General features: G+C 62.1%; 1 protein-coding gene across 1 annotated transcript; it reads right to left on the minus strand.

Annotated features, from left to right (window-relative positions):
• Positions 1 to 7,538: 7,538 nt before the first annotated feature.
• CIB2 (calcium and integrin binding family member 2) lies at positions 7,539 to 24,739 on the minus strand. The gene is made up of 6 exons (XM_062204855.1): positions 24,616 to 24,739; positions 18,844 to 18,878; positions 11,908 to 12,019; positions 10,409 to 10,556; positions 8,186 to 8,381; positions 7,539 to 7,898 (listed from the first exon to the last, which is right to left on the minus strand). The coding sequence occupies exons 1-6, from the start codon at positions 24,664 to 24,666 to the stop codon at positions 7,877 to 7,879; spliced, it is 564 nt and encodes a 187-aa protein (XP_062060839.1). The 5' UTR covers positions 24,667 to 24,739; the 3' UTR covers positions 7,539 to 7,876.
• Between the last annotated feature and the right edge of the window lie 562 nt (positions 24,740 to 25,301).

Raw genomic sequence — 25,301 nt, forward strand, 5'->3', positions numbered from 1 at the left:
CCCCGCGCCCGCGCCCGCGCCGCCCTCCTCGGCCCGGGCCCCGGCTCCGGGCCCCGGCATCGCCCGCCCGCGCGCCCACAGCCGGCGCCCGGGCCCCGCGCCTCGCGCCTCTGCGCCGCGCGCCGCCGCCGCTGCGCCCCCTCCCGTCGCCCCGCTCTCCGCACGGCCGCGGGCGCGCAAGGCGTCCTGGGACTTGTAGTCCCGCCCCCGCCCGCCCCGGCCCCGGCCACGCCCCCGCCTCGGCCCCGGCCACGCCCCCGCCGCGCCCCGGGCGCTCTCCGAGGCTGAGGGCTGGGGCGCAGCGGCGCCCGGGGTCTCGGTGGGTGCGGGACGACAGGGGCTATGCGTTTCCCGACGCCATCTGCTCCGTGTAGATTGCGCTTCGCTGCAATTCCAGATTGTTCCATCTGTGCGCCCTACCTGTTCCTGGTGTGAAAATGACAGCGGCCGGTGTCACGTTGCAGGCAGAAAGGCCACCACTGAAACACTTTGCCCAAAGCAAAAGGGTCAAGGGTCACGGGAGCTACTTGGGTGAGAGGCCGAATCAGACCAATTTCGCGCCTTTGAAAACACACAGAGCAGAGACGGAACTTTCTGAGCTGGACACCAAGTCACTCCTCAGATGCCCACAGCAGCTGGGGCTGCGCCAGGCCAAAGCCAGGAGCCCAGAGCTCCATCCGGGTCTACTACGTGGGTGGTAGGGACCAAGCACCTGGTCCACCACCTGCTGCCCCCCGGGGTGCAGCTTGGCAGCAAGCTGGGTGCAGACCACATCTCCCGTGTGGGACGCCAGCATCCCGACCGCTGTGCCAAACAGTTGACTCACGTAAAAACATTTTTAGGATTAATGACGTAATGTGACACTTTGTGAAATATACATTTTTATCCATTTTGGTTTCCTGGGTTTTGTTGGACCCCAAATATTCCATAGGCCCCTTGAAGGTTGGCTGGTGTGGGCTCTGAGCCTTTGTCTGAGGGACCCCCTGGCCTGGACTCTACCTGGCTCTGGCCAGGCCCAGAATAGGGTCCCCTGGAGAGGTTGCTCAGCCATAAGCCCAGGACCCCAGGGAGAGTGGAATTAGGCAGGGCCCGCACTGTGGCGTAACAGGTAAAGCTACCACCTGCAGTGCTGGCATCCCATATGGGCGCCGGGTCTAGTCCCAGCTGCTCCACTTCCGATCCAGCTCTCTGCTGTGGCCTGGGAAAGTAGTAGAAGATGCCCCAAGTCCGGGCCCCTGCACCCATGTGGGAGACCTGGAAGAAGCTCCTGGCTCCTGGCTTCAAATCAGCGTAGCTCTGGCCGTTGCTGCCATCAGGGGAGTGAACCAGCAGATGGAAGACCTCTCTCTCTCTTTCTGTCTACCTCTCCCTGTAACTCTGTCTTTAACTAAATAAATCTTTAAAATCAATCAATCAATCAATCAAAAAGGAAGTAGGGAGACCTCAGAGCCAGTGGCAACCCCTCGGCAGGGGTCCCGAGTCTCTGCCCACCTGACCCAGCCGTAGGAAGTGACCTGAGCTTTCCAAGCCTCCCTGGGGGCTTCAGAATCGACCCCAACACCCTCGGGACCCTCCCGACCTCCCCCAGGCCCCTCTGTCCTGCCAACTGTCTCAAGGTGAGCTGCAGGGCTCGAGCGGAGGGGTTTTGCCCCGACTCTCCATGCTCACCCCATCTTCCAGTAGGCAAAGTGCTGAACAAACGTAGCCTCAGTGTCCCCTCCACCACCCTGCAAACCAGGCCCCCCCCCCAAGCCTCCTACATGGAAATTTCAGAGCTGTCTCCCCTTTTAAAATTGTGTTCATTTATCTGAAAGGCAGAGTGACAGAAGAAAGTGAGGGAGAAACAGTAAGAGAGGAGAGCTCTCCAACTGGCCACAACTGCCAGGGCTGGGCCAGGCCAAAGCCAGGAGCCAAGAACTCCACTGCGGTCTCCCATGGGTTGCAGGGGCCCGAGCACTTGGACCACCTTCTGCTGCTTCCCCAGGCACGTTAGCAGGGAGCTGGGTGGGAGCCGGGCAGCCGGGGCTCAAGACCCAGTGCTCTGATGTGGGCTGCCTGCTGGCTTTGCAAGCCACTGATTAACCTGCTGCGCCACACGCCGGCCCCTCTTGCTGCCTTTCTTGTTGCCATAACTGATACCACAGACCGAGCCCTTTGTAAATAACCCACGTTGGTCTGGATCCTGACTCTGAAGATGGAGACGTTTGGCAGCGGCAGCCTTCGTGCTGGTGGGGACTCTGCCGGGTCCCACGGTGCGAGGGGCACCCCAGGGGACTGACGGTCCTGGCTCGGGTCTCCCCCTCCCGCTGTAAAGCCACAGTTTCCTGATCACCTCCCGAGGGGCCACCTCTAAGGGCCTTTAACACGTTTCAGCCTGTTTTGGACAAACACCCAGGCCAGGGCAAAAGCCACGTTGACATCATCGTCCCTGAGGCCTCGTGGGTTAAACCCAAGGTCCTGTGGTCAGGGTCAGCTTCATGCATCCCAGATATGCCCCCTCCCTGTCAGCGATGGGTGTGCTTGGTGTCAGAGGGTCTGTCCCATGCCCCCACAGGAGCCCCTGCCCCCTCGAGTCTCCCAGGAACCCAGTGACCAGAGGAAGCGGCTGACCCAGGAGGAAGTGGCCACTGTTTACTGAAAAAGGGGAAATTTGGGCAATGAACCTGCTGCCACATGGCCTCTGGGCAAACCCCCTGCAGAGCCAGTGACTCATCCCAGGTCAGTTTCCCCAGAAAGGGGTGGGTTGCATCCAGCTGCCCTGGTGTCTGTGGGGCCCCAGGAAGACAGCGCTGCCTGAGGAGGAAGACAGCGTGCGCGCCTGCGTGCTGTGCGCCCTCGGCTATAGCGTCGCCCTCTCTGGGCCATACAAGAGGAAGGATGTCCTACTAATCAGCAAGGGCCCTGACTGCCTGCCTGGAAAGGGTCCAGCGGCCAGAGGCACGGCCGGGAAGGCTGACCTCGCTCCCTCCGCCGTGCCCAGGCCACCGGTGGCTCCGCTCCTCCCAGTCTCCGTGCTCAGAGTCCTCTTGCTGTTCCCAGCGGTCACCGGCACTTGTCCCTGCCTCTCGGAACCCAGCTGCTGCTGTGGTCAGTATCAGCATCTCCCCTGGGCCCTGGGCCCCTCTGCCACTACCCACCCCCCAGGCGGGGCAGAGCGAGGCCAGATGGCTAATTACCCCCTCCCAAAGGCCCTGCCCCCAGCGCCTGTAACATGTGACTGTTACATTCAGCGTCTGGTTTGGACAAACACCGGGACCAGGGCAAAGGGCTCATGGCCCTCGTGGTCCCGGAGAGGCCTTGTGGGTCAGACACAAGGCCCTGTGGTCGGGGTCAGCTTTACGGGGTCAGCCCAGGGCTGCCCCTCTGGCTCTAGGATAGGAGTGCACGGAGCAGCCCTGCTTGGGCCTTGCTGAACCCAGGGCACGTTGGAGGGGAGGTGGCCTGGTGGGAAGCGGGGATTCCTGGGGGACTGGAGCTGAGAGTGGACAAGCGCTGAGGGCTGGCAGGGGCCGGGAAGGACCAGGGCTGTCCTCAGGGCAGGGGCTGCTTTGCCCAGAGTGAGCAGCCCCTGGCTCTCCATGCATGCCTGGAGAACCCCCACAGGGTGCCCTGTACCCACTTCCTATACTGCCAGGAGCTGGCGGGAGGACTGGACGGGAGTCAGGGTGAAGGCGTGGATCCAAAGCAAGGAAGGGGCTGTGCACCTTGGTCACCCAGCCTCCTTGGGCCTCAACTTTCTCATCTGTAGAATGGGTAAAATAGTAGCACCTGCCTCCATCCGTTGTGAGGCTTAGATGAGCTACTTAGTACAGAGGCCTGGGCACAGCCCCCAGCATGAGGGGCTCAGAAGAGCAGCTGATTCATCCCACAAACACCCATGTCCCACTCTTGGCCCCCGGCCAGTGGTGCAAGAGCCCCTGAACGCCGGTTCGAGTCCCGGCTGCTCCTCTTCCGATCCAGCTCTCTGCTCTGACCTGGAAAAAAAGTAGACGATGGCCCAAGTCCTTGGGCCCCTGCACCCACATGGGAGACCCAGAAGAAGCTCCTGGTTCCTGGCTTCAGATTGGCGCAGCTCCAGCCATTGGGGAGTGAACCAACGGATGGAAGACCTCTCTCTCTGCCTCTCATTCTCTATATGTGTAACCCTTTCAAATAAATGAATAAATAAATCTTTTTAAAAAAGAGAGAGAGAGAGAGCTCCCGTGCCCAGGCGGGTGGGGAACTATGACCCTCTGCCCTAGGGGCTCTGGCTCCCAGGAGGCCTCATTTCCCTAACAAATCAGCTGTGTGAATTCATTCTCGCTACACAGGCATCCAGGTGGCCAGGGTGTGCAGCTAATATGAGCGCACAGAAGGGAGGGAGGGGTGCTTGGAGCCTCAGGACCCAGACCCAGCCGCAGACTGAGCGTTGGACTTGCTCAGTTGCGCATGGACAGACCACAGACCACAGAGCACAGAGCACAGAGCACAGACCCAGTCAAAGTTCTGAAGAATGAGTTCTCCTAAAGGCGCTGCAGGTCTGTGCCTTGCAGGCCCCCAGGGATCCACAAGTCCCAGCTAATGGCCTGTCCTCTGCCCAGGCAGACAGAGCAGCTACTCAAAGAGCTCTTGGGTGAGGAAGGATCCTCACGGACCCGGCTCCTGCAGGTAAGGAGGCGGCTTGCACGGTGGGCAGGCTCAGGCTCTGCGACCCAGCATCACCGGTTAGCTCAGGACCCACCTGCGCCCCCCCACCCCCCGCTTGGTCCATACCACACTTTGCAGACACATCCCGGGCTGCAGAAGCTGCAGCCACAGCAGCGGCCGCTCCGTGCTAGGGGGGGAGGCTGCAGCCTTCAGAGGGGTGGGTGGGGAAGAAGAGGGGAAGAATGCACGGTGGTGGGGCTGGGGCAGGCTGCGTGCGCAGCCGTGAACTTTGAGCCCGGCCCAGCAGGAAGACTGGCCATTTGCCGGGCGTGTGGTTGGGGTTTAGGAAGGCATTTCTGGTGAGGTGGACTTGCGTGTGCAAAAGTGCAGGGGCACGGAAGACGAGGGTGTAGGGGGAGCCACAAGTCGCTGTGCGCAGCAGGATGTCTGGTTCCCAGGGAGGGCGGGGCTGGCCCAGGGCTGCCCTTGGACACCTGGCCCGGTGTGTACCGCCCAGGGTGCTGGGGGCTGGCTTACACAGGGCTTGGGTCCTTCAGCCATACTTTGGCCTCCCCAGTTCATATCCTGACCTTGGCCGAGCTGCTTTGCCTCCCCGTGCCCCTGTTTCCTCGCCTATAAAGGCCAGAAAACCACAGCACCTGCTTGGTGGGATTACTCCACGTTCAATGAATGGATGCAGGTAGCAGTGTGTGATAGGCTGGGTGTTGTGGTGCAGCGGGTTACGCCACCACTTAGAACAGCCACTCGAGTGCAGGTTTGAGTCCCAGCTGCTCTGTTTCCAAATCAGCTTCCTGCTAATGCCCCTGGGAGACAGCAGATAACGGCTCCAATACGCGGGCCCCTGCCACCCACGTGGGAGACCAGGATGGAGTTCTGGGCTCCTGGCTTTAGCAAGGCACAGCCCTGGCTGTTGCAGGCATTCAGGGAGGGAACCAGTGGATGGAAGCTCGCTTGCTCTCTCTCTGCCTTTCACATAGATGAAAAATAAATAAAGTGACAAACTGCACGGCCCCGTGCAGAGACCACGGTAAGGGCTAAATAAATGTCAGCCACTGTCAGAACAATGATTTCTCTTCTCTGTGTCGGGCTCTATGCTAGGAGCTTTACAATACACTAACTCAGTGGTTTCCAAATGACTTCTGAGCCTCTGTGTTTTGTCTTCCGTTTTTCCAAATGAGATCTCGGGCAGAGTGCTAACTGTGGAAGTGCAGCTACTTCAAGGAGATCCAAGCAGCACAGTGTCCCCCCTACCTCCCGCCGGTCCTCCCTGTCTCAGTCCCTGACTGACAGCAGGGACACCATTGCAGAGCAGGAGTGGGGGTGGGGCTGCACAGCCCCCTCCCTGCGGCCACAGCCTCCGATCCTGGCACAGGAGACCTGCAGCCTCTCCGGGAAGGTGCCCCTGCTGGCCACATTCCCCCATGCATGACCCCGTGCCCGGGTCTTCTCCTCCCTGTCTGGGGACCCCAGGCCCAGCCTTCCCTCCCTCCTGCAGCTCGACAAGCTTGAGGCTCTGCACGAGTGCTGGGCAGCGCCTGGCATCCTGCAGCCCATGGCTCATCTGCTGTGGAACCAGCTCACACGCACAGGTGCACAGGTCGCAGGGGCTCTCCTGGCTGCCTGTGGCTCCGGGATGCTTCCTGCTCTTCCTGTGTCTCCTGGATAGTGAGGGGCGGGGGCGCACTCTCATTTCTCAGTCAAGCCTGCTGGGGCCCCAGCACTGAGCCACTGAGCCTGAACACTCACCGCGTCCCTCAGGGTGCACAGGGGCCTCACAGACAGCGCCCTAACTGGCTGCACGCTCTCCGCTCCTGCCCCACGGGGACTGGAGCGCACAGGCAGGGAAGTGGCAGCAAAGGCCTAGGATTCTGACCCGCAGCGGGCTGGGCTCCCGGGCACCAGCCCCGGTTCCTCTCTGCCCCCGGCCTCCCTCCCAGATCTGCGCGAGCCAGGCTGGTCCTAAGGGGCGCCCAGTCCAAGCTCTCCATGCTGCAAACAAGCAGATGGAGGCCCAGTGAGGGGCAGCGACCTCTCTGGGGCCACACAGCTGCTCAGGGTCCAAGAGACAGCCCCTCCCGCCAGGCCTGGGCAGTGCCTGCAGGCAGCAGGTGCTTGGTGGCCCCCAGCTTCTGCCAGTCCTGACCTTTGGGGTGGGCCCTCAGCCAGCCCCTCTGCACCCAGGGCACCCACGCCTCTGGCTACAGCCCCTTCCCTCCACCCTGCTCTTGCGGGGTCTCCTCCCGCCAGATGTTTCCAGTTGAGACTCCCATGTTTCCACCTGCTGAAGGGTGAGCCCCGGGGCGGAGGGGCTGGGGGACGGACCGGGCATCTCCGGGTGGACCACAGCGCCCTCTGCCCGCCTGTGCAGGTGGTTCAGGTCCTGGCTGTGCAGAAAGATCTCCCCACTGCCACTACCATCACTGGGCTGTGCAGCCCTGGCCCCTGGGGTGGTGGGGGTGGGGCGGTAGTGCCAGGTCTGAGAGTGAAGGGACCAGCCCATGGCCACCTGTGGCCAGCAGTCCGGAGATGCTCACGGGCACTGGAACGAAGGCGGAGAGGCCAACAGCTGCCTGCGCGTCTTCCGTGGGGCGCACAGGACGATGCAGGCGCAGCCGCGTCTTCCTCCCCCAAGGCACAGGGTGCAGGGGCTGTGGGCGCCTCCCGACATGGGAAACAGAGCCCGCATGGGGGCACGCTCGTGTTTTACGACAGGAGTTCCCACGCCTGTGGACGGCATACGCCCCTGACTGGCCAGCGTGGCCCAGGAGGGTGGGCCATATCGCCCACAGGCTGCACACACAGAAGGGGGCGGGGCGAGAAGACGGGGACCGGCAGGGCTGGGTGCGTGCAGTCCAGCCTCGGGTTTTGAGAAAAGACTGCACAGCTTGGTGAAACCCCAACTTTTTTTTTTTTTTTGCACCTTGTCCTGGGCGGCGGCTGGGGGCATCGGGCCAGCACGCCCCACCACCTCTCCCAGCTCGTGGGGAGAGGCCTGGGGCATGGGGGCGGGCAGGGAGGGCCTGCAGCCCCCTTCCCTGGTTATGGGTCTTGTTTGTTTTTGCTGAGAGGGCCACAGGAAGTGTTCATGGGCGGAGATGCTGGAGGCTCCGGCTCCCTTCGTGGGCAGCTGGGAGGCCGCCCCGCCCCCACCGGTACAGAACAGGGCGGGCGGCATCAGCGGCAGCGGTGGCGGGGGGCAGGGGTGCTCCCTGCCGCCTGGGCCATGTCCTCAGATGCGGATGTGGAAGGTGCTGGAAAGAGAGAGGGCGGGAGCAAGTGACAAGGCCTGGGCCCCACAGGTCCAAGGCTCCTGGTGGGGGAAACTGGCCAGCACCCTGGGGAGCCCTGCACAAGGGCGCCATCTACGAGCCATCAGCTCCAAGGGCGGGAGCGACTGCCCAGGGACTCAGCCCCCACACCTGTGTGTCCGTCCGGCCCTGCAGGGGCCAGGAGCTGGGCCTTGCGCGTGACACTCCCCGCTTCCCGTCCTGCACACCCTGCGAGGCCAGGCTGCCCAGCTGTGGCCTGTGGCGCGCACCTGAGGAAGTCGGGGGCCTTGGCGATCATGTCCTCGAAGTCGGCGAAGCCCAGCTTGCCATCGCCGTCCAGGTCGGCCTCCTCGATGACCTTGTCGCACACCAGCACCACCTCGTCCTCGGCCAGCTCCGACTTGGTGAGCCGCGCCAACGTCAACTCCAGGTCCTCCTTGCAGATGAAGTTGTCGGTGTTGAAGTCTGGGGCGGGGGAGGGGAGGGAGACACTGAAGCTGGGGACCCGAGGGGTCCCGTCTCTGCGACCTTGTCCTTCCAGCCGGTTACACTGATGCCCTGGCAACACCAGGCACACTCTGGGGACGCTGGATCCTTGTCCCCAGCTCACAGACACCAAGGGGGTGACCCACGCTGAACACTCACAGCACCCCAAAAGCCTCGCCACGCTGGACGCACAGCCACGCCCCCAGACAGGGCAAAAAGCCAAAACCGAGGCTCCCCGGGCATCTCAGGCCACGTGCACCTGTTTCAGCCCATACTGTACCCTCTCAAGGCCCAGAGAAGCCCAGGGGTCGAGTCAAGGTCACAGCCGCCCACAGACAAATCACACACAAGTGCTGGCCTATGCTCGTGGCGGGCCTGGTCAGATTCCACGCTTGGCCAAGGGCACTGCTGCTGCCCGCGGCGCCCCGGACAGTGGCTTGGACCAACAGGTGGGGCACACGCAGCCTCCATGCCCCTCTTGCCACTTCCAGCCCAGCCGCCAGTCTGGGGTGCCCCCTCAGCCAGCTGAGCTCCAACATCAGCTCCCAGGGACGGGGTCTTCCGAGAGGGAAGAGCCCCCTCCTGCTCCCACCAGGCGGGCCCCGAGGTTCGCAGCAGTGATGGGAAAACCATCACTGTGCACGTGTGCATGTGTGCATGCGTGGGGCACGCTCTTTTTCCTGTCATTCTCCAAACAAGCCCATCAGGTGGGCATCAGTCCCCAGTACACAGGCGAAGAGGCGGGAGGGGGGGCGGGGGGCGGGAAAGGCCGGGTCACCCGCTGAGGTCGCGGCCAGGCCGAGCCCGCTGCGTCACCTCTGCAGGCTCCAGCGCACACCCCGGGGCACGCACGAGACGGGCTCTGTCTCTGCTCTCGGCAGAATCTTTGGAAACACGTGCTGGCTGGCCGGCGGGATTCCTATAGCACTGGGGGAACAGGGATTCCTGCGCCCCTTTTATAGGAGGAAACTGAGGCCTAGAAAAGTGGGTGAGACCCCCCAAGTCTCGGGCGCCGAGACCCCAGCCGCCTTTCTCTACCCCAGTGCCCAGCCTGGGGCAGCCAGGGGGTGATGCGGCCCCCTCCTCTGCTCTTATCCTGACCGGTCCCCATGCCCTGGGCTCCCCGTCACGGGCAGAGGTCAGCCCCTCCCAGGAGCACCAGCGTGAGCCATGGGGTGCTGAGGGTGGAGGGCAGGTCCCGCCTTTCTGATTGGCAGCCTCAGCGTGGGTGCACACCTGTGTCCCAGCCAAAGTCCTCCGGAAGAACCTGACAATAGCGAGACAGACGACCCCTGGGAAGGCCCAGCCAAGGTCCTGGGGACAGGTTTGTCCACCACTCTTCTGGCCCAGGACAGGGCCTCCGTGTCCTTGTCTGAAGCTGAGGACTTCATGCCAGCCCCCGAGGGCAACACGGTGGGTGGCGCTGTGGGTGCCATTCGCTCCCTTTGGCTCTGGGAGACACACAGGTGCACGGCGCCCTCTGGTGGCCGGCAAGAGAATGGCCCCAGGACACCTCCCTTCCAGAGCTCGCCACCGTGGCCCAGGCAGCCTCCCTGTCCCAAATTCAGTCTGGCTCCTCCAGCTCACACCTCCAAGCTGCCCTCCCTCCCTGATTCCTCTCAGTGTCTGGAGCCCAGGTCCACTGCCCCTCACAGGCCTTCCAAACCTGCCCACCCCGTCCCGGGGGCCTGGAGCTGTCAGGGCCGCCCCCGCCAGGCATGCCCACCCCCTTCTGCAGCTCACGGGCACCCGTGGGTCCTCCAGGCCCTGCCTAAAAGCCCCTGTCCGTGGAGCATCCTCACGCTGCCCACCCTACCCGAGTCCTCCCCTCTGTCCTCAGAGCCCCCTCTGCTGTCTCTCAGTGCCATCTGTCCCCAGGGTCACCCTGCTCAGAGAGCTGGGCGATCCCAGGGAGGGGACCAGCCGGCCCTGCATGACTTGGTGCCCTGGCTACCATGGCAGGGCCTCGAGTTGCCCATCACAAAAGACCTCGGGGTCCCCCTCACCGTAGATCTTGAAGGCGTAGTTGGCCTTCAGCTCCCGGGGCGCCGACTCGCACAGCACGGAAAACATGTCCACGAAGTCATTGAAGGTGAGGTTGCCCTCGCCGTCCTCCGAGAAGGCCTCCACGATCCTCTCCTTGAAGGGATTCTCCTGCGGGATCAGCCACGGTGATCGCCCAGCGCCCGGGAAGCCAGGCTGCTCCCGGCTGCCCCCGCCCCAAGCCTCCACTTCCCCATCTGGAAGATGGGCGCAGCAGCCAGGCCGGCCAGTCTGGGCTGTGCAGGAAGCACAGATCCCATGCGGCCTCACTGGAGGCACTGCCTCATCTGGGGCAGGGCCCGGGCTCACCCCACAGCCCAGAGCGGCCCACACAGGCTTCAGCCTCGGTGTAGGGCCCCGGGCCAGGGCCGTGCTCAGCTTAGGCCACGTCAGGCCAGGATCACAGGAGGCAGAAGGCAGCCCCCGGGGGTCCAGTAGCTGGACAAGACGAACACATGGGCCACAGGGAGTGCAGGCGCCAGGCCACAGCCTCCAGCCCCCACCCCCACCACAACTCCTCCCAAGCCACAGCTCTCAGCCTCTCTCTGCTGGAGTTCCTCCAGTCCAGCCCATACCTGGCTCGGGGACAGAACCCAGGGCGCCTGCCCGCAAAGACCTCATGGCCTCCTGGCCCCCTCAAGCCAGACCAGGTGCCTGTCCAGGACCAGGCCTGGGGCTCACTGTCTCTGGAGACCAAGCTCACAACCTGGTTGAGGGACACTGTGGGACACCTGGACCCCACGTCCAGGCCCCACAGCCCAGGCCCAGTGAGGGGCGATTTTCAAAGTCCCACAGCTCTGCGGCGTGTGCCCCAGATGCCCAAACACTGTCCTATATTGGGGTGCACCTGCCCTGTGGGGGGGCAGGAACTTGTGGAAGTGTCACTCATACGAGGGTCCTCCAAGAAGCTGGTGGGAAATGGAACGAAAGCCACGCATACAAGGGGTCTCCAAAAAGATCATGCGAACACGCGTGGATCTCCAGGTCTTTCTGCACTGGAGCGGACTCATCTTCTCATCCCATTTTCCCACGAGCGGCTGACGTCCCCTGGTGCTGGGACACCAGCGGCATCAGCTTCCCTGGGCGCTCTGCTGGAGGCGACCCAATTGTGACCCTGCCCAGATGCGCTGACCCTGAGCCAACATCTGGGAGCACTACCCAGGTGGCCCGGGTGCGCAGCAAAGGCCGAGGAGCGAGGCTGTGGACAACCCCACTGGCCTCAGCGAGACCATGGAGAGACAGAAAAGCTACCCCCATGCCCGTAGTGCGGATCCACAGGGTGCAGGCAAGGAACTCGGGCACAGGGAACCTCAGGGGTCTGCGCGGGGCCACACCGCTGCAGTGGGTGGAGCGAGGGCTTGGCCCGGATCCGCTGGCGCCTGCTGGTGCCAAGGTGCATACGTCCCAGTGCCCTGTGGCCCCGCCCACCTGCCCCACCACTGGCGCGAGGCCTGGCTCGTACCCGGAGCTCCGGCATCTGGATGATGAGGCTCATGGGCACGTGGACGATGGGGCTCTTCCTGTAGTCCATGGGGACGAGGTTGGGGGCCAGCTCGTAGAACCGCGCGTGCAGCCTTCGGGAAAACACAGGCAGAGTGCTGGAGGGGCACCACCCAGAGCCCCCCCCACCCCACCGCCCTCCGCTGACCTGCTCGGCTGAGGGGTCTGGGAGGGAGGTGGGCTCCAGGACACCCCCACCCCGGGGCCTGCAGCCAGAGCTTTTCATTTCCCCACGTGGGGCTCTCGTAAGGGTCCTCTGTGTGCCAGGCAGAGCCCCCTACTCACACCCCCTTCCCACCAGCATGCACACAGAGGCCTCGTGACTCAGTGCCCAGCCCTGGGGGGAGGGTCGGGCACACCCCGAGGGCCACAGGGGCGGAGACACTCACCCACTCCTCAGCCCGCACTCCAGGGGTTCCCGGCCCCATCCCTGGCTGTGAGTGGGCCTCCTGTGGCCTCTCTCTAGCTGGGCACTGAGGGGACAGAGCACCGCCCTGGGCCGGGCCTTCCTCCCTGGCGGGCCAGGGTTGCCTGCTCTCTGTGGTGCTCCCACCCTGTGCTCAGGGCCACATCCTCCCAGGACACACGCCCCCCACCCCCCAAACACGCTGCTCGGGCCCTTGAGGGTGGGAGGCAGCCTGACTCTGTCTCACTTGGAAGCTCCTTCCCCCATCCCAAAGACCAGAAGCCCATCCTAAGAAACTGCCCATAAAGTGCCGTGGGGGAAGGGAGAGCGGAACAGGTGGAAGTGCAGGTGCACGGGGCTGTGCCCTGGCCAAGGAGACACCCAGGCTGCTGGAGAGGCAGAGTTACAGAGAGAGGGAGAGACAGAGAGAGCTCTTCCATCAGCTGGTTCACTCCCCAATGGCCACAATGGCCAGAGCTGGGCCACTCTGAAGCCAGGAGCTTCTCCAGGTCTCCCACACGGGTGCAGGGGCCCAAGGACTTGGGCCATCTTCTGCTGCTTTCCCAGGCCACAGCAGAGAGCTGGATCTGAAAAGGAGCAGCTGGGCATGAATCGGCATCTGTATGGGATGCTCGTGCCGCAGGTGGAAGTTTAACCTGCTACACCACAGCTGAGTTAAAGAAAGAGGTAGAGACAGAGAGAGAGGTCTTCCATCCATCGGTTCACTCCCCAGTCGGCCGCTACGGCCGGAGCTGGGCCAATCTGAAGCCAGGAGCCAAGAGATTCCTCCGAGTCTCCCACATGGGTGCGGGGGCCCAAGGACTTGCGCCATCTTCCACGGCTTTCCCAGGCCAGAGCAGAGAGCTGGATCGGAAAAGGGGTGGTCAAGACACAAACCAATGCCCTTATGGGATGCCAGCACCTCAGGCGGAGGCTTAACCTACTAGGTCACAGTGCCAGCTCTAATAAATAAATCCTTTTAAAAAATAGATGTGTTTATTTTGGTGAAAAATAACTTGAAACCCACGCATCGCTCCTCCTAATACATAGTCTCCCTGAGCTTTTTGAGGGTGCCCTGTGTCTGCCCTATCACAACATCCAGCAGCAGAAACTCTATTTCCATTACTTGAACTTCTCCGGGCATGGCGTGTAAGAGCGAAAGCTTCCCCGTTTATTCCAGGAAGTTAATAAGACCCCTGGCACCAAACCCCAACAGGCAGTGCCCAGGGTGAACCAACAGCCCTGACACACAGACACCAGTCTTAGAAAACAGCACGCGTGTGCATCGAGGCCACCGGCAGTGAGACGGACAGGCATCGGGCTCACGTGGGAGGCGTTCCAGATGTGAGGACAGCTCCAGGTTTGGAAACCTCCGGCCATAAATAATCATTGCATTTCTGGCCACACGGTTGTATGGTCGCAGAAAATTCTGTGAAAAGGTGTTGTGGGGGCTGGCGCTGAGGTGCTGGCATCCCATATGGGTGACAGTTCGTGTTCTGACTGCTCCTCTTCCGATCCAGCTGCCAGCTATGGCCTGGGACAGCAGTGGAAGACGGCCCAGTGCTTGGGCCCCTGCACCTGCATGGGAGACCCAGAGGAAGCTCCTGGCTTCGGATCCAGCCAGCTCTGGCCGCTGTGACCATTTGGGGAGTGAACCAGCAGATGGAAGACCTCTCTGTAACTCTGCCTCTCAAATAAATACATTAAATCTTAGAAAAAAAGAAGCTGCTATGGCTCAGGGGGTTAGGCCACCAGTATAAGAGCACGGTTTTGGGTCCCAGCTGCTCTGCTTCCAATCTAGTTGCCTACTAACACATCTGAGAGAGCAGCAGGTGATGGCTCAAGTTCAAGGGCCCCTGCCACCCACGTGGGAGACCTGGATGGAGCTCCAGGCTCCTGGCTTTGGCCTGGCCCAGCTTCCATCAGTGTGGCCATTTGGGGTGTGAACTGGCAGATGGAAAGATCTCTGTCACTCTTTCAAATAAATAATTTGTTAAAAGTCACACGTCATATGTTTGCGGACGCGGTCCCTGTGAAGTGGGAGTGCAGAGGGGGATAAGACAGGGCTAACTTCCACTGATCACTCTGCTTACTTCTGAACTGTTCCAATGTTAAAAGTTACTAATATCGAGCCGGCGCCGCGGCTCACTAGGCTAATCCTCCGCCTTGCGGCGCCGGCACACCGGGTTCTAGTCCCGGTCGGGGCACCGATCCTGTCCCGGTTGCCCCTCTTCCAGGCCAGCTCTCTGCTGTGGCCAGGGAATGCAGTGGAGGATGGCCCAAGTGCTTGGGCCCTGCACCCGCATGGGAGACCAGGGAGAAGCACCTGGCTCCTGCCATCGGATCAGCGCGGTGTGCCGGCTGCAGCGCGCCAGTTTGGCGGCCATTGGAGGGTGAACCAACGGCAAAAGGAAGACCTTTCTCTCTGTCTCTCTCTCACTGTCCACTCTGCCTGTCAAAAAAAATATATTAAAAAAAAAAAAAAGTTACTAATATCGGCCGGCGCTGTGGCTTAACAGGCTAATCCTCCGCCTTGCGGCGCCAGCACACCGGGTTCTAGTCCCAGTCGGGGCACCGGATTCTATCCCGGTTGCCCCTCTTCCAGGCCAGCTCTCTGCTATGGCCCAGGAAGGCAGTGGAGGATGGCCCGAGTCCTTGGGCCCTGCACCCGCATGGGAGACCAGGAGAAGCACACGGCTCCTGGCTTCGGATCAGCAAGATGTGCCGGCCGCAGCGGCCATTGGAGGGTGAACCAACGGCAAAGGAAGACCTTTCTCTCTGTCTCTCTCTCTCACTGTTCACTCTGCCTGTCAAAAAAAAAAAAAAAAAAAAAAAGGTTACTAATAAAAATTTTAAATATAGACTTTTGGTAATTAAAAACTTGGAATTCCTGGGAAAACAAACAACGGTGTTTTCTGCTCTGGAGTAGAAGCTAAGGGGCTGGCTCTGGGGCGGGCGTGGTGGTACAGCTGGTTAAGCCGCTCCTTGGGACACCAGCATCCCGCGTCCATACTGCAGGGTCGGCTTGAGTCCCTGCCGCTCTGCTGCCATCCCAGCTTCCGGCTAATGCAAACTCAGGGAGGTAGCAGGTGATGGCTCAAGTGCTTGGGACCCTGTTAGCTGTGAGGGAGACCTGGATGGAGTTCCTGGCCCCTGGCTTCAGCCTGGCCCGGCCCTGGCTGTAGAGGGGGCATTTGGGGAGTGAAGCAGTAGATAGGAGTTTGCTTTCTGTCTCTCAAAGGAATTTTTAAAGATTTTTTAAGATGTTAGATGCCTATAATCACTATAATTGTATGAGAGTAACATTTCCCTCCGGAGTGCTATTCAATGCAATTAGTTATGACAATAAAATGTTTAGATATTGGAAAGGAAGAGGCAAATTATCGGAATTTGCTGGAAAACCAAAAATGGTCCTGGGAGGCTGGCGCTGTGGCATAGTGGGTTAAAGCCCCAGCCTGTGGTGCCGGCATCCCATATGGGCGTTGGTTCTAGTCCCGGCTGCTACTCTTCCAATCCAGCTCTCTGCTGTGGCCTGGGAAAGCAGTGGAAGATGGCCCAAGTCCTTGGGCCCCAGCACCCATGTGGGAGACCAGGAAGAAGCTCGTGGCTCCTGGCTTCAGATCAGCTCAGCTCTGGCCGTTGCGGTTATTTGGGGAGTGAACCAGAGGATGGAAGATGCTTCTGTCTCTCCCACTCTCTGTAACTCTGCCTCTCAAATAAACAAATAAAAAAGGTAAAAAGAAAGCACCACAGTCCTAAGGAAAATCTGCAAAGGATCAACTTCAGAATTTGGCAGCCTGATTCCAAGTTTGTGTGGGCGAAGGCATCAACAAATGCTTAAAACCCACCCTCCCTCACAGTCTGCATTTGAGGAAAATGAGGTATAAAGAAACACCTGCTGGGGCTGGCACTGGGACACAGTAGACTAAGCCTACCACGTGGCGACAGCATCCCATCTGGGCACCAGTTCGAGTCCCAGCTCCTCCTCTTCTGACCCAGCTCTCTGCTATGGCCTGGGAAGAAGCTCCTGGCTCCTGGCTTCAGACCGGCCCAGCCCTGGCTGTTGCAGCCAATTGGGGAGTGAACCAGTGGATGGAAGACCTCTCTCTCTCTCTCTCTCTCTCTTCTTCTTTCTCTGTGTAACTCTGCCTTTCAAATAAATAAATAAGTAAATCTTAAAAAAAAAAAAAGATTTGGAGAAAATAAACAGTAAGGTAACAAACAGGCAAGCACTTGGGGTGCTGGCTGTGTGGGGGGTCTCCGTAAGGAGGACCAAGGCTGGCCCCTCACTCAGGAGCCGAGCTGTGGCACTAAGCTCTCAGCTGGGGGCAGCAGGTGGCTGCACAGGTGGAAGAGCTGTGCCCTGGGGAGCCCCTGGGGAGCCCCTGGGGAGCCACTGGATCCCCGGTTATCTGTGTCTCGTTATCTGTGTCTCGGCATCACTGCCCCAGGAGCTGGGCCCCAGGCTCAAGTTTCTTCCTGGCCAGCTGCTCAGGACTCAGGTGCAGCTCACTCAGGAAGGCCTGGGGGGCGGGGGGCGCTGGCCCTGGGCCTCAGCTGTGGACAGGGGACAGGGTTCACCTGGAGGGGGTGGCCAGTCACATCGGCCATGACCGCAGCCCAGTGAGGGGCTGAGAAGGGGATGAGCCTGGCCTGGCCCCTCCAGGGATGGGTCATCCCAGGCCCCGCCCCATCTAAGGACTCTGCCCAGGGTGGGCCCCAGCCGCAGATGTGGCCACTGGAACCAGAAGGTACCACGTGGTAGGGACCAGGTCCCAGGGCTGCCCACCCTGCAGGAGGAAAGGCCTACTCTCTGGGGTCCCCAAGAGCACTAACCCAGAGGCGGAGCCTACGGGAACCAGTGACAGGTGGGTGGGGACTCAGGAAGGGGCATCTGGCTGCCCGCAGGAGCTCATTGCCACTTTGGGGACCTCGGGCCTGGCTTCAGCTCTGGTGCTGAGCTCAGAGACGGGGGTGCTGACGGCACAGAGTCCAGGGCCAGGGACACCCCAAGGCCTCTCATCCTGGAGCCGATTCCCGGCCGGGCCTTTGAGCCACTCTTTCCCCGCGTGCCAGGCTGGGGTGCAGTGGGGCAAGGGCACAGGCCTGCTTCCCTGTGACATTCTCTCCAGCTGCCCCCTGCTCCAAGGCTCACCACCGGCTTACAGGTGCCACGGCCAAGGCCAGTCATGGGGCAGCCCCACCCCTGCCTGACAGCAAGTGCTGGGGGAGCCAGGCCCCCGAGCCTACAAGCCCACAGGGCCCCAGGAAGCTGTGAGAGCGCGGGGAGTGTCGGAAAGGGGGACGTGCAGAGGAGACACAGTGGAATTGGGTCTGGAAGGGTGCATGGTGTTGATACAGTGGGCGAGATGGGGCTTTGAAGGGTGTGGGGGAGAGGTGCAGCCAGTGCAGAGGCGGGGGGGGGGGGAGGGGCTGCTGCTGCCAGAATGGAAGTGGCCTTGGCCTTGACGAAGGTGGGGCCGAGGGGGAGGGAGCCCCTGCAGCAGGGATACAGCCAGGCTGAGGGTTTGTGCCGGGGCTGGGAGAAGGCAGAATCAGCATAAGAAAGCCAGGAGCAATGTTCTGGGGGGCCCTAGCCCACATGGCTCCGGCTGTCACTGAATCCCACTGCCCAGCACCGCACCTGCTACCACTATCCCCAAGAGACACAGAGGCAGAGGGAGGGCCGCAGGCTGGCCTGTGGGGGCAGGGCTGTCAATCACATGGAACTAAAGCCCAGGTCACCGACACCAGGCCTGGGGGCTCACCCTCGCTCTGCCTCCCGGAGGCAGTGGAAGTGGGGTGACCCCAGGCCACACAGGGCAGCCTGGGCACAGGACAGCACTGCCCCGGTCCACCTAGGGCAGTCAGGGTGGCAACGGCTGCAGCTCCAGTCCCTGCCTGCCTGTCCACCACCCAGGAAGGTGACCCTGGGGCTTGCTGGCTTTTGGTGCCACCAACAGCACCCTGGGCCCAGCAGCACCCTGGGACAGGCTTCCCATACACTGTGATCCTGGGCTTCAGAGGCTACCAACTCCCTTCAGTCTCCCCACCCAGCACCCACCCTTGCCCCCAAAGCAGACCCAGAGAGGAAGGAGACCCCCCGAGGGATGGCTCAGGGTGGGGGTGCACTTCAGGACGTGCCCTTTGACTTCAGACACCCCAGGAGTGGGAGGACCCCCAGCCTAACAGACAGGGGCTCCCCACAGTGGCAGGCCTGGGACAGGGGCGCTCAGCCCCCTCTGTAGAGGGGAGGAGAAGAGTCCCTTGTCAGGAGGTCACAGCCACAGTGAAGATTAAACAAACACGTGTCTGTAATCACCTGCACGGAGCCCAGCATGCAGCAAGGCCCCACTCGGTCCCCTGTGGGAGATGGGGGCCTGGAACCAAGAGAGGCCTGGGGTCCACACAGCAGCCCCGGCTGCGGGTCCCACCCCGCCCCCTCCCTGTCCCCTCCTGTCCCTGGGGGGGTGACCAGGAAGTGGCACTTACTTGAGGATGTCCTTCTTGTTGAAGAACGTACAGTCCTGTGGGGGAAACACACACACAGTGGCTGCGCGGCCCGGCTCCTTCCTCGGCGCCAGGCAGCCACCCCAGCAGCCATGGCTGGGGGCTGAAGAATCGCTGCTACCCCCTCCACTGGGGACAGCAGAAGGTCCAGAGAATGCCCCCGATGCTTTGGAGGGCCCTGAGCTGGGCCTGGGGAACTGAGTGAGGCGGGGGCTGCAGGTCGCGGAGGCAGCACTCGGCTCCCGGGCTGATAATCTGATTTCAGGGCTCCTGTCTGGGTCGGGATGGAGGGCCTGGGCCCACAGCTCAGCCCGTCCAAGGTGAGCACCAGCCACCAGGGGTCTGCCCTGGAGTCTGCAAGGATGGCCACAGAGCCAGGCCAGCAGGGGAAGCGTGGAGGCAAACAGCACCCAGTGCTGTGCCCATTCCTGCCCCCGGGCTCCTCCGCCTTTGCCCACTGCTGCAGCGAGAAGCAAGGAGGCCTGTGAGGCTCTGCAGTGCCCAGAGCCCATGGGGCCTCCCGGGGCCATGTGCTGTGCAGAGCTGGCTCTGCTGAGGAGCGAGAGGCCACAGCCCAGGCTCCAGCGAGCAGGCCAGCCGCTGGAGACCAGGGCGACTGTGCCGCCCTTTGGGAGGGCCGAAGACGGACACCCCCGGGGTGCCCACACAGCAGAGTGTCCACAGGGTGCCCACAGGAGGGCTTCAGGGGAGCAAGCTGGGGCGATTTCCAGGCCCCCTGCAGCCCAGCAAGTCTGTCCTGAGCCACCTGCTGCTCCCCATGCTGCCTTGTCTTTCCTGGAAATGTACGGGTTTCTCCTGGTGGCTGGGGGGAGGGCTTGGCTTTGCCTCGGGCAGTGGCTGGCTCCTCCGTAGGAGGAAGCAACACCCCCCACCCCAGCCTAGCAGGGATAAGACTCGGACAGGCTGGAGCCCACGGCGGCTGACTTTTCAGCAGACCCCAGACCCCTGCAGCAGAGATGGGTCACAGTGGATTAAACCGCCACTTGTGACACTGGCATTCCATATCACAGCGCTGGTTAAGCCCCGGCTACTCCGCCTCTGATCCCGCTCCCTGCTAATGCGCCTGGGAAGGCAGCAGATGGTGGCCCAAGTGCTTGGGCCCCCTGCACTCAAGTGGGAGACCCCAGGTGGAGTTTTTGGCTCCTGGCTTCAGCCTGGCCCACACCTGGCTGTTAAGGCATTTGGGGAAGAAAACCAGCAGGTGGAAGAGCTCCCTCTCTCTCTGTTACTTTGCCTTTCATAATAAATAATAATAGTTTTTAAATGATAATTAAAATAATAAATCAATCTTTTTAAAACTATAAGTGACCTGCAGCAGGTGCAGAAGCCTGGCAGAGCCTTCCAGCTGTGGGCTTCCCTCCACCCCAGAGTTGCCTCTGGAGCCGAAAGGAGTCCGGGGGGACGGGCCAGGGCCCTCCCAGCAGACTGGGAGGAGGGAGCAGTCCAGGTTCCCGCTCCATTCTCCCCTCACGTCCCCTGGGTTGGAAACTGAGTAGCTGGGTCCTGACCCAAGCGTTGTGTGGGCGAGAGCTGCCAGAGCTCCCCCCACCCCCCACAACCCTGCCCCTGGTCCCAGGCAGGTCCGTCTCTGCATCTGCGGGCCTCAAGGCGGGGTCCTGGACCAGCTGCACCAGCAGCCCTGGGGAGCCTGGTGGAAATGCAGATTCTCTGGCCCCACACAGGATCTCCTGAATCAGAAACTGTGTGGGGCCCAGAAATCTGCATTTTAAAAGGCAGACCTTGGCTAAGGTGTGAGGTGGTCTGCTCTGTGGGAGCTGATACCTGTGCCCCCCTCTCCCGCCGCCCCTCTGTAGCCCCTGATCCAGGCACCAGTGGTCCTGGCAGCCACTCCAGTGACTCCAGTGTGCCGGCCGGGCTGGGAGCCGCATGCGTGACAGTGCACGTGGGGCTCTGAAGATCCCCATCCTAGCCTACCGGGGAAGCGGCTGTCTTCCTGTTTGACATATGGGAAAGTCGAGGCCCAGCCAACCTGAACAGCTGGCCCTGAGGTGCACACACAGCACAGGAGGGCTGGGACCCGCTCTCAGGCTTGTGTCCTCCCTGGCCACTGCAGAGAGCCGCAGGCCACCCACGATCGTCACACACCAGCCACACCTTGTCCTGCTTCTGCTGCCGGTGGGATGAGCGAGCAGAGTGCCCCGCACACCTTCCAAGCAGCTGCCACCTCCGCGGCCATGGAAGACCTCAGGGAAGGCACTGCCCCTGCTTGGCCTCACCTGGCTCCCCCGATAAATGTCCGGCAACAGCCGGCTCCTGGCTTCAGTACTGGGGGCAGAGCCGCTGTGCACCTGCTCTGCTTTCCAAGAGTTGGCCTGTTTGCCTGGCAGTCACTGCGGGGCTTGTAGCAAGTGGAATTAAAAGCTAAGTTTATTTTGATGCAAAAATTTTTGAAATCAATAATTTTTTATAATACAGATTTTCCATGAACTTTCTGAATATCTTTTATATGCGTGGATTTTTTAGTTTTTTTTCTTTTGTATCAAAATAAACTCACAGGGCAGGCATCTGGCATAGGTGTTAAGCCGCCGAAATGTCTACACCACGAATTGGAGCGCCTGAGTTTGAGTCCTGGGTCCCCTCCACTCCTGATGCCAGCTTCCTGCTCGTGTGCACCTTGGGAGGCAACAGTGATGGCTCCAGTAGTCAGATTCCTGCCAGCCACGTGGGAGACCTGGATGGAGTTCCTGGCTCCCAGTGTCGGCCTGGCCCAGCCCTGGTTGTGGTAGGCATTTGGAGAGTGAATCAGTGGATGGGTGCTCTCTCCATCTGCTTATCTCTCTCTCTCTCTCTCTCTTTTTTTTTTTAAGATTTATTTATTTGAAAGTCAGAGTTACACAGAGAGAGAAGGAGAAGCAGAGAGAGAGTTCACTCTCCAATTGACCACAACAGCTGGAGCTACGTGTATCCAAAGCCAAGAGCTTCTTCCGGGTCTCCCACATGGGTGCATAGGCCCAAGGACTTGGGCCATCTTCTACGGCTTTCCTAGGCCATACCAGAGACTGGACCGGAAGCAGAGCAGTTGGGATTTGAACCAGTGCCCATATGGGATGCTGGCACAGCAGGTGGCGGCTTTACCTGCTACGCCACAGCGCTGGTCCCCATCTGCCTATCTCTCAAACAAATAAAGAAATACATCTGAATTCCATTTCCAGGTCCCCTCGTACTCCGCCCCGGTCAGCACTTTGCTCCTGACAGCTCCTAGGGACACAGGCAAAGGTTCCAGCCCAGGTCAGGGTGGTGAGGGGCAGGAGCGAGGGGACCTCGCCAAGGAGCTGGGCCCTCAGGACGGTGGGTGCAGGACACAGCACAGCTGGGCTCGCCAGGGAACCCCCGATGTCTTCCCAGTAGGACTGAGCTCCGCCACAAGCCTGCATTCGCTCTGTCCCCTGCCCGGAGTCCCCTCCTCCTCCAGCTTGTCCAAATCCCCCCATTCTCGGAACTTCTCCAGGTGGGCTACCTGTTCCTGCTTCCTATGCGCCTGGTCTGCCCCCACCAGTAGCCAGGAGCCACGCCGTAGTCCGCGGCGGCCGGTGTGGTAGTCACCGGCCACCTGCCGCAGCACAGCCAGCCGACACCACGCGGCAACAGGTCAGCTGCACCGGCACCTCAGGGGCTCCCACCAGAGCCCAGTCCCATGACGCAGCTGGATGGGCAGTTACTCCCACTTCAGGGGGTGCCGCTGAGGCCCAGGAGGGGACAGTGGCCTGAGAGGCCACACAGTATCAACCACCCAGATGCGACTCCAACCCAAGACTTGAGAAGAGTTGTGTGGGGTCTCCTGGCCTCCCAGAGCCCAGGATTCATTCATTCATTCATTCATTCATCTGACAACATCCCCAAGTCTTCTTCAATGCCTGGGCAGGGGCTACACAGGAAGGAAGCTGGAGGGGAACCAGGGATGCGACCCAGCCTAACCCTCTGCGACCACCAGACAGACTGGGGGTGTGTGTGCACCTGGGGCCTGCTGGGTACTCCCAGCTGACCAGGCTGTGGGGAGGATGCCGGGTGGGGGGAGGCTTGGCCTGGGCAGAGGATGGCAAAGGGGGGTGGGCACCAGGAGAACTGGCCAGAGGGAGAGTGTGTTGGGCTAGGATGGGGCACCCCGCCGGGCTGGGGAATCCCAAGACGAGGAGGGGGCTGTGCTCAGGGTCTCCGCCTCCCTCCCCCGCCCCGGCGGCCCGGTGGCCTGGAGCCGGCAGGAGAGGCCCGGGAAGGCAGCATGGGCTCTTAGGTTTCACAGCTCTCATTTCTCCCACCCGGCCTGGCAAAGCCTCGAGTGGGTAACCCAACGCCGGGCTGGTCTGAGTGGGAACCCGGGCTCCCTATCCCTACAGGCTGCCTGCTTCCTGGGGCCACCTTTATCCAAGCTGTGCCCCCCTCCTCCAACTTAGAATGCCTCTTTGTGGCCCCTGCTGGGCAAAAGCCCACCCATTTCCAAGGCCTGCTCTAAGGCTGCCTGTTTCTGACCCTTGTAGGCAAAGCCGGAGCCCTCTCCTCTGCTGGCCTCCACTGCCCACTCCTGCCCCCCCAGGACACACTCCAGCCCCAGCCCCACACCGGGGCCCCACTGGAGGCGACACCCTGTCTCCTGAGGCCTGGAAGCACCCACGGGGCAGACCAGCCTCGGACCCACAGCTCCATTTCCTGGGTGAGCCCTGCCGCGCGAGGCACTGGGTACCCCTCAGCCTCTGTGCTCTCCCCTGTTGAATGGGGCTAACCATGCCCTCACTGTGATCATCGAACGAGGGCAGCGGCCACAGCTGTATGTATGCGTACATACAGCAGGTGCTCACTAAACAGGGCTCTGCTCTTGGGAACTGACGGACAAGCCCGGCTTGCAGAAAGAGGGTCTGCATTTTACCTCCACCCACATCGGGGGCCTCACGCTGCCCACTCTCCTTGCGCTGAAATAACCATTCATGAAGGCGACGGGCAGCTAGGGAGACCCTGCTGGAGTTGTGTCCTCCAGGTGGGCAGGTGACGCCACAGTCCCGGGCCCTCTGCCTGGGGGAGCCAGGGAAACCGTCAGAGGGCAGAGAAGGGGGGGCCCGGGGCCTGGTGAGTGGGGGTCCTGAGGCAGCTGCAGTGCAGGGGCCAGGCGAGGGGCTGGGGAGACTGAGGCTGTGGAGGCCACTGGGCAGCGGCCCGGGCCCAGGGCAAGCCCGGGGGGAGCTGCACTTCACCCTGCGACCACAGAATGTTTTTTGCAGGGGTGGGAGGCAATGTGGGTCCCGGTGTGGACGGCTGGCCCTGAGGTTAGGAGCCTTGGCAGGATCTAAAGTGGGGGGCGGGGGTCAGAGGGAGCTTAGAGGGGCAGCGTGGGGAGGCTGGTACCTGGCTGGGCCTCCTGTTTCAATTATGTCCATGCCAGGGCCACAGGGAGCACCCCAACTCCACACTGCTCCCGAGGGCTGATGCTCTCTTCCCAGCCCAGGCAGGACCCCAGCCCCGTGCACCTGCGTGGAGACCCGCTCTCCTTGGGCTACTTGCTGGGACCGGGGCAGGTTCCCCCCCCGGGGGGGGGGGGATTGGAGGGAGGTTCGGGTCCAGCCCCGGGCCAGGGAGTCATGGAGGCTGCATACTCGCAGCAGGGCGCGCCTCGGACGATCTCCCAATTGGGGAAACTGAGGCTCGGCAAGGGGGAATCCCCGCGCCAAGGTCACGCCGCGCGGCGAACGCGGAGGGAGGCCTGGGCGGGCGCGCCGGGCTCACCTGGTAGTTGTCCAGCTGCTCCTCGGTGAAGATGGTCTGCTTGTTCCCCATGGTGGCCGCCGCGCCGTCCTCGCCCGCCAGCCTCCCATCCGCGCCCGCCCGCCGGAGCCCCGCGGCCCTCGCCGGCCCCGCGGCGGGCAGCGTCCCACGGTGCCCGGCCCCGCCGCCTCGCCCCGCCTCGCCCCGCAGCTCGCCGCGAGGGGGCGCGCGCGGCGGAGACTCCGCCCCCGGCGCCCGCAGCGGCGCGCGCCCGGGCCGGCCCGGCTCTGCTGCGCGGGGCGCGCGCGGTGCCCGCCAAAGGGCGGCCCTGTGCGCGCCCGGTGCGGGGCCGGGCGAGCCGCCCAGGGGTGCCGCGGGGCTGGTGGCCGCGAGACCGTGCACCTGCCCGGTGCCTCCCGCCGAGGAGGGGGCCGCCGCGGCGTGAGCTCTAGGGTCCGGGGAAGCCGAGCCCTCCCTTGACCGAGGCCCTCGGGGGTTCCTCGGGGCGGATTTGCGGGGCTCGGGGATGCCGACGTGGGCGGTTGCGAGGACCTGCGCGGTCGGGCGCTTTCAGGGCAGGTGCCTTGCGGGGAGGACCCACCAACCTGGGGCCCCCTGCGCCGGAGAATTAATTTGGCTTAAGACGGATTAACACGAGGAGAGCTTGGGCGCAGGTGCAGTGCGGGGCTTCCGCGGCTTGGGGACCC

This window comes from Lepus europaeus, chromosome 11, assembly GCF_033115175.1.
Source record: "Lepus europaeus isolate LE1 chromosome 11, mLepTim1.pri, whole genome shotgun sequence".
NCBI classification, from domain to species: Eukaryota; Metazoa; Chordata; class Mammalia; order Lagomorpha; family Leporidae; genus Lepus; species Lepus europaeus.